This window comes from Chelonoidis abingdonii, chromosome 6, assembly GCF_003597395.2.
Source record: "Chelonoidis abingdonii isolate Lonesome George chromosome 6, CheloAbing_2.0, whole genome shotgun sequence".
NCBI lineage: Eukaryota > Metazoa > Chordata > Testudines > Testudinidae > Chelonoidis > Chelonoidis abingdonii.
Window position 1 is genome coordinate 13704886 of NC_133774.1, and position 13937 is coordinate 13718822.

Genomic DNA, 13937 nt, shown 5'->3' on the forward strand with positions numbered 1-13937 from the left:
TGCATCACAACATTCATGTAACAATAAATTAGGCTAATTAAGGAGAGAGATCTGTCGCAAATAGAACCGTGGACTTAAACTTAAACGAAAGAGCTGTTTCCCTGAACTCCAAGGAGGAAGAAATTACAGCCAAAAGGAAAAAATATATCATAATCATTTCAATACCGGTGTGATATTCACCGAGATTTGCACTTTCCTGATCAGAAGATTGCAGCACACATTTTTTCAAAGTGTTAGATGTTATTAAAAGTATCATTCTAGAGTCATTTGTCCCACACAGGTCTAAGCTGGCCTTTTCAACCTTCTAACATAGCTAATCAGAGCTGATTTCACAAAAGAGCTATACTAATGTTCTGAATTACTCAGATCAATTTTTCTACTCTGCTTCATCCTGCAGCTAAAAATACTGTTTTGAACCAGTTGTGGTGAACAAAGAACAAGTAAGAAACTTTGGACATTTCACCGAGATTATTTAACACCCTGTCAGAGAAAGGAGTTTAATAATGATTTCCAAAATTAGTAAGTGGGAGGGGCGGGGGGGGGGCAGGAAACAACAACAAAATTAATTGGTTTGCATAAAGCACTTTTCAAAGGGATGATAGTGTTGTTGAGAAGTGCCAGATTGACAGCCCTGGAGACCGAAGTCCTCTTTAGCCACTGAATAAGTGCAGCTCGGAAGCAGCACAAGTTTCCCCACACTGTCCTCTGTCAACATGCTCCATCCTTACCCATTACACAAAGGGAGGGGAGAGTTCAGTTTCCATCATAATCAATCTTCAGCCTTGCTGCTGAGACTGTCATTAGAAGGAAGCCCATGAGGCAGAGGTTTAGAAATGTGAACAAATGTCAACTAACAATTAGCATGAGGCCATCTTCTCATTTCTCATAGGCCAAACAGCCATCAAGCTGTAACATCTTCAAAGTCACTATCGTATGGATTTGAATGGTGACCTAGAGGTGAAGGGATCTAGAGCCAATGATCAGTCCCCTGAGCCACCAACTCCCTTTTCCATCAGTTTCGCTAGTTCTTGTTGTTTTTAATTTCTCAGGTTCTAATGTACTCCATCCGAAAAAAAAGAGTTAGAATTTCCTTCCTCCCCCACCCTGCACACAGAAATAATATCAGCACAGGTGCTATGCAGAAGAAACAGCAGTATACAGGAACACCAAACATGAAGCAAAACTCAGAGTTGGCAAAAGCACCAGGAATATCCTGTAGGCCAGAATTCGTAAGGGGAACATGAAACAGCCACCAAGATTTTGCAACAATATTAAGTGCTCAGAAGCATGCAGAAAAGAGACACATGTAATGCCATTCCCCCACCCCAATCTCCCCGCTAATCTTTTGTTGGTTGTTGGGTATGTAATCTACCCAGTATTCTTCCCTTTCACTCTGTAAAACATGTGGCCGTGTGTGTTGGAGAGATTTAGCAGTGATTATATCAGCAAGAAGAAATATCGGTTTAACACTGTGGTAGGTTATCAGGTGTAATGTTCACCCTCGGTGGTGAGTGAGAAGGACTTTAGGGTTATAGAAGCACAGCTATCTGTGTTGGAGAATGAGAGATTGATGTAAAGAATTGGAGCCAAGCGTGGAGAGTACAGCGGACACATGAAGAGTGTCTCAGAACATGTGTCTTATGGAAGGAAGTCTTTGTATTAGTCGTGGGTCTGGGTTTTTTTTTTACCTGTTGCAACTGATCCTTAATACCTGTGTGTCGTGTAGTCCTTGATGATTCAGGGGTCCTATCCTTGGACATGTATCCAACATCTAGGGGATTAAGTCATCACAAAAATCAAGATGTCTCTGCATACATGGAACTTAAATGGGGTACCCTCAGAAAACAGAACTTAATTTCTGACCACCCCACAATCCTCTCAATTCAGAATGCCCTTCAGGATGAGAGAAGCCCCTGAGATGGCCAACTTTATGCCAGTTGCTTTTTGTGCTAATCTAGCATCAGTCATCTTGGAAGCTGTTTCTTCCATTGCTGGTGTATATGTGGTTGTTTTTGCATCCTTTGCTGTTGCTGGTGCAATCACCCAATATGGAGTGAATCCAAGGACACCTCCTGAGCTAAGGTGAGAGAATCAAAATGTCTTCCACAAGAAACAGAGCTTTGGGTGCAGAAGAGCAAATATTAATTGCTTTCTTGGTGGAGAAGGGAGTGCTGCAAGGGAATTCATGAAGGAAGACTTCTCTGGAGAAGAGCTTTGCTTTTTTCCAGGGGCCACTGATGAAGAGGCAAGGAAGCGTTTAAATCAGGTGTGGAAAGCTTGCTACAGGCTAGTGAAAAGTAAGATGGGGATAGACTACCAAGAGAAATGACTTAATGCAGCTACCATTGCCCAATCTTGTGTTAGCCAAGAGAACAGCAGGCTGTGGCAAGGACATCACCCCTTCAAGCAGCGCAAGATGAAGACTTGTGAATAATGACAGATGAGTGATTTTGATTTGTAACACATTCTTGTTTCTCCTTTTCTTCACAATGTGCCATTCGAATGTTGTTCCACGGAAGTCACAATGGAACATCATGAAGCACTTGTATATATATATTTGTTCCTTGTACATCAAGCTCAAGATGCCACCCATGCTCAGCAGCAAGGTTTGCAAAAGAACTCTATGTATAATGAATGAGGTTCAGAACGATGTCAACTAGGTTATACATATATATATGGCATTAATGGAGCAACACATTCTAAACACATCAGGCCATTTAAAATAGCATTCATTTGATCTAACAGCCAAAGTACTTGTTGTACAAAGTACTTGTAGAAGCCCTTGACTTGCAGTGTAAAATCATCAATAATCCCTAGGTAGTTTATATACATCTGTCTAGATATTTCTAACATACACATACCTCACTCTGGCACCACTCTGAGCTGCACACACTCTATCAGACTAAAATGATATGTTCCTGTAATCCCAGATTGCACAAATATTTACAAAACGCACAATGGTGTGAAAGCCACAAGAAATTCAGAGATTCAGGTCAGGTCCAAAGCTTATCACAAATATTCAGATTTCTTGGGTCTGCAAAGCTGAGCTAGAAATATCAAGCCATATTCCTAGCCGATATAAAATCATTTCAGTGGTGATATAATGATTTACACCAGCTGAGGATCTGGCCTAACATGAGATTGGGCTGTCTTCGATTTCCATTTCATTTCTGCCAGGGATATTACTGGCTGGTAGCTCCTCCATTCCTGGCCTTGCACTGAGTCCCACAGTGAAAATGAAAAATAAAAAATCTAAGCTTTGATCCTCAAAATAGGTTCGGTTCTAGGTTTGAGTGGAAAAGGTAGGTCCTATTTTATTCAACCCTTCACCTATTCTTTTTACTGTTAGCACTAGTTATCTTTATAGCATCCAAACTGTAAAGTACTTATAATATACAGATGGCTTCAGCCATTGCACTGAATGGTTCAGTGATTCACTTTGAAAAAAATCTGAATTATTCTAATGTCAGAAAGTCATAAAAGATTTCAAGGCATCTGAATGATGAGCTAGCACTCTGCAAAGAACACTCAGATATTAGAGAGACAAGATGGGTGAGGTAATATCGTTTATTGGACCAACTTCTGCTGGTGTGAGAGACAAGCTTTTGAGCTTACACAGAGCTCTTGGAAATGTACTTCAAAGGAGCATTTTTAATACACTGACTCTGAGAATAAGTATGATCCATTACATTTTCTTCACGACAACTATTCTGGTAGTTTAAAGCACAGGACTGGGAGACATTACTTTGGGATGCTATTCCTGGCTCTGCCACAAACTCACTGTTAATCCATTTAGCTTCTCTGTACCTTAGTTTGCTAATACTCCTTGTAGGACTGTTGTGATTTAATTAGTGGATGCTCCTCCAGTGCTACATAAATGCTTATTGTTAAAAGCTTTGAAATTAAAAAAAAAAATCTTAGCCACATGTTTACACATATAAATGAGAAGAACAAAACAGACTTCAGTGAGTTACATGGACCGGAAATCCATGTTGGTCTCCTTCTGGCATCAGACATCATGAATGCTGTGTAACCAGCACCCCACAACGGAATTATATCCTATATCTCAGTGCACCCAGATTGGTGGGAGAACGTTTAGCATTTTTTGCCCCAGTATGATCTGTTCCTGTTGGGAGAAAGTATTTTGTGCTCTGGCTGTGCTGGACCATAGCAGAAGCAGCTGATCTCAGAGCATGTCTTTGAATCAGTCCTAAATAACAGGACACAGCAGAAAGAAAATTATTTCCCCTGCACTTTGTCAATGTGCTATAGTAACAATTGAAGGTGATCAGGCCACAGAAGAGAAGGGTGATGGGTACAACAACATATCACCATCTGGCAACAGACTGACTGAGACAGATGCTTCCCTTGGCCTGTCTGAACTGTAGTCTCTAACTTCACACTACCACTTGCTTGCCTTGGCTCACTAAGGAAGGGCTGCTCCTCCTAGCCAAGTTTCTAGAAGTATCTGTATCCTGGAGGAGCAGGCCCCTCTGAATGATATCCAGAGCAGCAAGGGAATTGGAGGTATCCCTGGCCAGCAGGAGTGGAAGCATCCAAACGCTGCAGGTCATGGACAAGTTTATTCATTCCTATGGAGGATGCAGTGGGTGAGCACCTTTGCCTTCAGATACCTCCAGGCTCCACGACAACTGTAGACTGTCATTCTGTTCCACTTTCTCATGATCCTGCAGAAGACACAGGCACCAGAGGCAGTGATAGGAACAGTGCTCCACTCACTCCCACTCTGTTGGTCATGTGACCATTTCCATCTGAGAGGAATGGATAACAGTGGCACAAGGACAGCAAAACAACTCATGTGAGTGACAATGGTCTCACTTGGACACCAGATCATGGAAAATACAAGAACAGAATCCAATGATTCATGGCGTGAAGGCTGAATGTGCAAGTTGGATATTCTACAGTCAGGTCTTAATTTCCAGCCTCTTGTTTATGGTTATTGTTTTTAACAGTCAATGAAATCTTTTCTATCACAACTGGATTGGTGGGCCAAGTGCTTTACTGTAACATTACTAGAACAGAATCTTCACCCCATGGTGGAGGAAGGCATTAATTAAGTGGCTTCAGTCATGAGGTTATTCAGAAGTAGCCATTAATGTGAGCTAGATGTATCACATGACTAGACTTGTGAGGATCTCTGAAGATACTCAGCATAACAGTTCTCAATGTGGACATTTCATGTCCAAGTCAATGCCTGTCTGGTTACTATATTGTGAGTTAACTTATTAAATGGGTATTAAAAAGTGGCAACATCATAACATGATGGGTTTATTCTGTGATTAAGAGGGCTATAATTTGGAAACTTGCCCACTTTTCCCAAGGAACATGATGTCGCATCTCCTGTCAAATTCTACATCCCTGGCAAGTTGGCTCTGCTCTCCGTTATGTGATGTGGCTTTAGTAATTCAGTGGGCCTAATTCTGAGCTCACATTTTTTTACGCTGGGGAGTAATTGCTGATGAGATCAGAATCAGACCCAGTGGCTTTACATTTCTTGGCAATTTGAGAATAATCATATTAGTATTAGAGAGGTAGCCGTGTTAGTCTGGATCTGTAAAAAGTGACAAAGTTCTGTGGCACCTTATAGACTAACAGACGTATTGGTGCATAAGCTTTCGTGGGTGAATCCCCACTTCGTCAGATGCATGTAGTGGAAATTTCCAGAGGCAGGTATAAATATGCAGGCAAGGATCAGTCTAGAGATAATGAGGTTAGTTCAATCAGGGAGGATGGGGCCCTCTTCTAGTAGTTGCGGTGTTAACACCAAGGGAGGAGAAACCTGCCTCTGAAAATTTCCACTACATTCATCTGACGAAGGGGGTATTCACCCACAAAAGCTTATGCTTCAATGTGTCTGTTAGTCTATAAGATGCCACAGGACTCTTTAAAAGCAGCAAAGAGTTCTGTGGCATCTTATAGACTAACAGACGTTTTGGAGCATAAGCTTTTGTGGATGAATACCCACTTCGTCAGATGCCACAGGGCTCTTTGTTGCTTTTTACCTATTAGTATATAAAATTCTACCAGTCCTATGAGAAGAGGGCGCCTTATATTTTTTAAAATGGGAATTCATTGTTATTTAGTGGAATTCCGCCTGCAAAGCGTGAAATCCTCTGCACATAAAAATGGGATTTGAAGGACCCAGAACTCTTATGTTAAAGCTGTGTTTGTTGTGTTTTCACCTCGCTGTTGATTATTTGCACTCTCCACATTGAGGCAGATACTGGTTAGCACTTGTGTGTATGATGTGAAAATGAGTGCTAGCTATAGCTTCTCCAAGGGAAGCTTCAGCTACAGCACCTTCTTTTCAGCCACTTATTGTCTTGAGGAAAGAGAAGAATACATTTGATGGCAGAGTCACAGCCCTTTTCTCTATGATTCCCACCCACCCTGGTGCAATGTGGTGAGTTTTCATGACAGCATCTTATCGATTTTGCATACTCCCAACAAGAGACTAGCATGCCACGGCTCTTGGGACCATGGGACATGCATGTGAGGGCAGAAGGCGGCTCCACATCTGCAACAAAACTTGGAGGCTGCAGTAGCAATGAGAATGTTCCTGCAGCCGGTGGTTGAATTAACATTGGATTCATCATTGGAAGGTGGCATTTTGTCTCAGCATCATTGAGTTAATCACTGTGAAGTTTATTCTTCAGATTGCTGCCTATTTAGTAGGAGAGAGCAATATTTTAATTAATCTCCCAATCCACACATTTTGCTTTCAGGCCAAGCAAAAAAATTAGCTGGCAGGATTTAGATGAGCTCAGAAGATTCCAGCCCTGAACAGTAATTAGGCTCTTGAAAGTGTGACAAATCAATAAATAAAGGCATAATTTGAGAGCATCATTTTCAGTACCTGTAGCATGGGAATTCCACAGCCTGACTTTCTGGCTGCCCTTCTTCCCTCACTATCACTTTGTCAAGGTACCAGCCACTGCTTCCTCCTTTGCCATCATGCCCTATCCTCACCCTCCTCACCTGCTTCAAAGTCACAGCTTCAATGTAGAACTCATCAGCCTTTGGCAGAGAGAAAAAGAAACAAGATTAGGCAATATGGTTCCTAAGAAACAAAATGAAACACAAGCATTTATTACTGCGATCAAACCAATCCCAGAGCTGCAGGATGTAGAAGATCCCTCAGAAGCAGGTGAGTAGATTAAGCTCAAGTTAATTTACCAAAGAATAAACCAGAGCACATGTGCTAGCCTCATAGGGTGGGACTGATAAAGCAATGGCGGCCAGAGCTTTTGGGTGCTTACTCCTACCCACAGTCTCATACCTCACCCTAGTAGGGAGGAAGGATGGTCCAGTTCTAAGGGTGTTGGCCTGGAACCTGGGAAACCCACGTTCCGTTCTCTGCTCTGCCTCAGTTTTCCTGGGGGAACTAGGGTAAATCACCGCGTCTCTCTGTGCCTGAGTTCTCCAACTATAATTGAGATGGTACCTCCTCACCCCAGGGGGACACTATGAAGCTAAATATATGTAAAGATTGTGAGGTGTTCAGCTACTCCAGTAATGGAGGCCATATAAGTACCTTAAACAGACATATACACAGAGAGGACTACTGTAGTTTACCATGCTCCTGATGCAATTACAAGTGCCCCTTGCTTTAATGCCTTGTTAGGCAGGAGAAAATTGGAGGGAACAGAGTGCTGTGGTGCATTTGTCTCTTCTGTCCACAGAAAGCACAAATTTGCTGCTGCTGGTGGCCTGTCTTCATTAATGCCCAGATAGAGGGTTAGGAGGTGACAAATTTTCCCAACCAAGAAAGATTATTACAAAAATATCAGCCACTACTTTCAAAATATGTTTTAAAAGATTTCAGCAAAACTGTTCCTTTCAAAAAAGCCAGCAAAAACATACTACTGAACTTTTAAGTGTTAAAAATAATGGGTGTGCTTGTGTAAGCAAAAATTATGTACATAATAAAGGGTCACAGGATCAGACTCACAAATATCTATTCACTGAGCAAAACCTAGCAGGTTTGACCTAACTTAATAAAGTTCAAGTATCAGAGGGGTAGCCGTGTTAGTCTGGATCTGTAAAAGCAGCAGAGAATCCTGTGGCACCTTATAGACTAACAGATGTTTGGAGCATGAGCTTTCGTGGGTGAATACCCACTTCGTCAGATGTGAATACCCACTTCGTTAATAAAGTTTGCTATACTGGACCTGATTCTGAGCTCACATACCATACACTGGTGTAAATAAATTAGCACTTACCATACTCTGGTACAAATTAAGTCAATGAAATTACACCAGTGCAACCTGCTAATGTATACAAACCAAACTGGTTTAACCCTTGCTTACATCAGTTTAGCTTGCATCAGTAAACTACCCACTTGAGCTACACTAATATAAGCTAGGGTTAAACTGGTTTAAATGCATCTAGATTAGAGGTTTGTACTTTTATTTTTACTTATTTTATTTTTTTTAATTCATTTTTAATTGATTACATTTATTTAAACTAGTGCATTTTTTTGAATGGACAAGTTCTGTTTGGTCAGAGTTAAGTCCTGTGGATCTTTCTGTTTCACTCACCAGCTTTCAGTTCACCCTGCCAAAAGGACAATTATTCTTTAATACATCCCAGGTTAGTTTATATAGTCTGGCTGCTATTACAGCATGAGCAGGATTTCAAAAATTTATTTTTGCTATTATCCACTGTTTATTTCATGCAAATTGCCATACAAATCATTTTTATAAGTCATAAACTAGTTATTATCGGTGTTTAAAATATGTTTCTGGCTGAAATGAACTAAGATGATGATGATGATTTTGGAACATCACAGAAACAGACTTCCAACTAACAGAAAAATGAGACTTGCTTTGCTATCATTTGGAAGAGGTAACTTTTCCTCCAGTTTAAAAAATTGTTACATTGTAGACCGGAATAAATCATCCCATATTTTTAAAGTTCTTCTTACATTTTGGGCCTACTTTTGAAAACTGTATAAATAGGGTCTGAAAAATATATATGTGCATATATTACACTTGCAAAATACATATTTGCATGAGTAAATATGCAATTGCATACACAGTTTTCAAGCACTGCTATGCATCCTGCCATGCAAATGACAACTGTGTGCACAAATACAGGTTTGGTAGACACAATAAGGGCTCACTTCTGCATGCTGTGAGCCCCTGAAACGCCCTGTGACATCTCAGAATTTCAGTGGGACTTTGGAAGCTCTAGAAATGTAAAATCAGGTCCCATCTGTGAATGTATATTTTGCAGTCACAATTTAAATGGCCAGTTTTGAAAATCTCACCTTTCCTATTTGCATTTTCTTGCCACTTAAAATTTTTAATTAAAAATGACTTTTAAAAAAATTCCACACACAAATGATGAATTTGAGTGATTCTCTGATCAGATTCTCAAATTCTTCCCTTAGAGATGTATGCCTGGCTTTTAACAGCTTAAACTGAAAACCAGAAATCCAAACTGTCAGGCACAATTGAATGCATATTAAGTAGGTTGACCCCATGGAACAGATCAGCGCATTATTTGCTAGTTAATGATGTATTGGCCTTAGCTACTTTTGAGTCTTTCTATTATTCTGTGCTTTGCACAGAATCTGTGCACAGTCTCCATCCCTGGCCATTTCACACTCCTCCAGGGAGGACAGAAAAACACATGATATTCTGACAAGAAAATAACTACATGAATAAGCCATGAAAATTTGGTGTGGGGTGGAAATCAGAATAAAACATACACAGGAAACATTTTATTGAAGAAATAAGCTGCAAATGTTAACAGGAAAGGTAATGAACCATTGGAACAACTTACCAAAAGTTGTGGTGGATTTTCCATCACAGGCAATTTTTAAACCAAGACAGGATGTTTTTCTAAAAGATCTGCTTTCAGGGAAGTTCTACAGCCTGTGTTACCCAAGAGGACAGACTAGATTCTCACAAATGGTCCCTTCTTGTCTTATAATGAATTTCTGATTTTTGCCTTCAACCTTCTGCTCTTCCCTCCCCTGTCCAAATAGCCTGCTCTCCCCAACATCAGATCACGGAAGAAGTCTGTCTTTCATTCTTGGATGACTGATGAGTTTTCTAGAGTTCTTCCACTCCAGGAAATCACCACAATAGTCAACGTTCAGCCTAGAGACCAAAACGAGAGTCGCTTCCTTACAGGATGCTATGAATGTGCTCACTGCAGTCTTCCATATGGGTGGGTATGGGGGGGGGTCTTTGTCCAGCTAGCTGAAAGACAGGAGGCATTGCCCCTTTAAGGATTCCCCTATAATGGGTGAGGAGGTAGGGAAAAGCTTACGGGGATGGACAGGAAGAGTAGGAAGCAGTTGGGGCCATGTCAGAGGAAGGTAACTGCTCTGCCCCTCCTGCTGACCAGAAGAGTGGAGGCCAGGGGTATTTATATCCCATGCAGCTCCAGGGAGGCGCTTTTTTACCTGCATCAGGCTCACATAGCAAAAGGACCAGTCCCTCTCTTGACCCTCTGTGGGCATTACACTAGTTGCCCTTTTCCTTGGGGCGTTAGGAAGGAATTTTTTCCTCACTGCCAGATTGGCCACGGCAGGGTGGTTTTCTCACCTTCCCCACAGCAGGTCTGAGACCATGTGAGGTGGAGAAGGGGTGTGCAACTAATGCCACCAAATATGTAAAAGTTGTGGTGGATGTCCAGGTCAGGTACTCAGTATGGAAGGGACCATGGTTATCGGATAAAATGGATTGGAAAAGAATAAGACGGAAAGTGTCCCTTAATGGAGCTGAGTAAGAGAGGATTGGGGTTCCTGTGTCTCACAGTGGGGAGTTGGACCCACCCTCCTTTTATAGTGCCTTTACCCCTCTTATGAGAGGAGGGCAGTGGGGTCCCAGCAGCAGGATAGTTGGGACTTAGCTGGGGATCATGTGGAAATGATTAAGGAAAGGATGATGACCTGCACCGTACAATTGGTTACCAGGTACTCCACATCCATTGCCTCCTGTCTTTCTTCTGGGGTGGCCAAACAATGCACATCCAGACATTGTCAAGCAAAGGGCACTCCTCCTTCTCACCATCCTCCTCACCTAACCCCCTCCACTAAAAACCTATCAGGACACTTCTTCCATGCACATGATTTTCACTGACCCTCATTGTCCCAAGGAGTATCAGTGCCAAGCTTGCAGCTGAATCTCCTGAGGTTGCAGCTGCTCCTATGCCTCAGTGCAACATGTAGCTCCTGTGATTCAAGATGATATCGACAATGTTTTAAACAGTCCTAGGAACTACATTGCCCCAACCCCATTCCCAAAGGAGCTCAGCTAGTTGTCAACCATAGTACGTTTTAAGCAGCATGCTCAGACAGGCTTAAGGGGCCACAGTACCAACTTACACTGCCTTTCTCAAATTTATTCATGGTGTTAATGCTGTTGAAGAGGATACGTTCCCCCGTATCTCCCTGGTCCCCAATGAGATTGACAAAGACATTGGCATCTGTCCCGCTTCCGCTTACTGACCCGGTGCAAACGGTCACCCGGTACTTTATCACTGGGAAGACACAAATTAATAAAGCAACTTCAGAATCCAATTTATTGCAATTGAAATTTATTTCATTTTCCATAATTAATTCCAAACATTCTGATTCACAGCTCAAACTTTCACTTGGTAATTTTGCTGATGTATTGGCTTTTACTTTACTAATGCCGCAAGTCAGTACATTGCTACAGAAAAAAGGGGGAAAAAACCAAAGTATAAATATCAGCTCTGGTTCCCCCGCTACCAAAGCATTCAGAAGGGAAAGCTGGTTGCAAGCTTGAGAAAGAGCTTCAGGGCGAAGAGACTTCAAACCCACCAAGAAACAGACTGATAAGTTTTAGAAAGAGAGAGTCCAGCCTTAGGGTTCCTTGCTATTTTTCCCCATTCTTTGCAAGCCAGCCAACCAGGTCCAGGAGTGACCTGGAAGCACTCGAGAAGATACATGTGAGCTAGTTAGAGCCAGAGACTGTAACAGATTTTCAAAACTAACCAAAGAGGTGCAAACAAACTCACTCACCTGCATGCAGCACAATTGCTACTGAGCCACATGAAGCTCGGCACCTTGCAAGAGTTTGCAAAGTAACCAATTCGTACAACAATCCCTGTGAGGCAGGTAGACATCATCTTCCCCACTAAAAGGTAACAAAGGGGCAAAGCAGCCCATCTCATGCAGCTGTACAGGAGACTAAGAGACTTAAGGCACCCATTTACTTCCCTGCCTTGGATACCCCATCATGGGTAGAAGCACAGAGACAGATATAGCCTCTGCAGAGCTGTGATGCCTCCTGCAGTCCACATGGGCAGGATGGGGTGGGGAGTGGGCAGAGCCTTGATCTTGGCCACCAGTGTGTACGCTAGCGTAGCTACACTCACATGCTGAGAGAGGTGCAGGCCGGGTGCAGGTTACATGCCCCACCACAGCCAGGCAAAGACGGAATGGTACATTATGAACCTCAAAGTCACAATCTGCTTCCTGCACTGCTTCTGGGGCAGCACCCTTGCTCGAGGCTCAGGCCAAAGCTAGGATTTAGCCTGGTTGCAGTTCAGTGGTGAGCTATCCCTTCGACTTCTCTTCTCTATCAGCACCTCCTTCGAGGTCGACACCTGCATTTATCTCAGTGTGGAGTGCCACGATTCATCTCACTTTTAGACTGGATCACCAGGTTCTACCACCTCATTTACCAACTGCATTACCTCAGCAGGTCCAACTGGCTTTGGCCCCTGCTACAGCTTCGTCTATGGGGGCTGTGACCAGTATGAAAATGCAGAAGCAGAAAGCAGCATGTTCCAAACAAAATATTATTAAATAGCAAAACACTTTGTTAATGCAGTTACGGTTGCCGGGTGATGGCTCATGCCCCTCTGGAATGTCAAGTTCAGCAACACTCTCACTTCCGAAAACCAGGAAATAAAGAGTTAATGTAAACACCCATGTAACCTTAACTCTGCCCTGTGAAGCTGGCAATAGCTACTGGGAATTAGCTGCATCCAATCCAGCTGCATTCACTGCATTAGGTGTAGCTGTATTAAATGGTGGAGAAATAAGTTAGAGCAGTTTGGAAGAGCTGTGATTGTGATATGAGGAGACCTGGGGCTGAGTCCACACTGTGCGTTATCAAAAGAAAAGAAAAAGGTGTATGTGTACCTTGAGGTTCCAGTCTGTGTCATTTCAGTACAGAATTGTGTAGGTTGCGTCAGTAGCAGGGCACTGGAGTGTTCTTGCCATGAGTATTGTCCTTAGCAAGGTAGGATATGAGAGTAGTCCATGGATTTAATGCTTGGTATAGGAAAGTATAGGTTATAGTGCTGTCCTGTGTAATGGTGTGAAGGGGTTGTAAAGGGTTTGAAGCGATTGTTACATTTTCTAAGTGTGGTCATCTGTCAGGCAAGCAGACTCAGTGTTTGAGCACAATGCAAGTGCTGGTAGCAGCTGTCCGTTAGGGTGACAAGACAGAGAGAGAGAGAGAGAGAGAAAGAGAGAGAGTTGTGGGAGTACTGGCACATCACTCAAAGAGGGCAGAGTTAAGCTTACATGGGCTTTTACCTTAACTCTTTATTTCCTAGTTTTCAGACGTTTGACTTTTGTTGAACTCACTTTTAGGAGCAGCAAGAGCTATCGCCAGGCTAGCTTAACTCTGTGTTAACAAAATTTTTTGCCATTTAATAACACTGTATTTTGAACAAGCTACTCACTTCATTTTATGCCACATAAATAAGAAGAAAACAAAGAAAGAAGAAGTGGGGCCGCTATACACTGAGGATGGAATGGAGGTTAAGGATAACCTAGGCATGGCCCAATATCTAAATAAGTACTTTGCCTCAGTCTTTAATAAGACTAGTGGGGAGTTTAGGGATGATGGAGGGATGATAAACGGGAATGAGGATATGGAGGTGGATATTACCGCATCTGAGGTAGAGGCCAAACTTGAACA

General features: G+C 42.3%; 1 protein-coding gene across 1 annotated transcript in view; it reads right to left on the bottom strand.

Moving 5' to 3' along the window:
- LOXHD1 (lipoxygenase homology PLAT domains 1) overlaps positions 1 to 13937 on the bottom strand; it is a 297238-nt gene that overhangs the window by 123946 nt on the left and 159355 nt on the right. The window contains exons 18-19 of the mRNA XM_075066837.1: positions 11363 to 11517; positions 6878 to 7038 (exon numbers count right to left, since the gene is read on the bottom strand). Of these exons, the coding sequence (XP_074922938.1) occupies positions 6878 to 7038; positions 11363 to 11517 (316 nt within the window). The remainder of the gene's footprint in view (positions 1 to 6877; positions 7039 to 11362; positions 11518 to 13937) is intronic.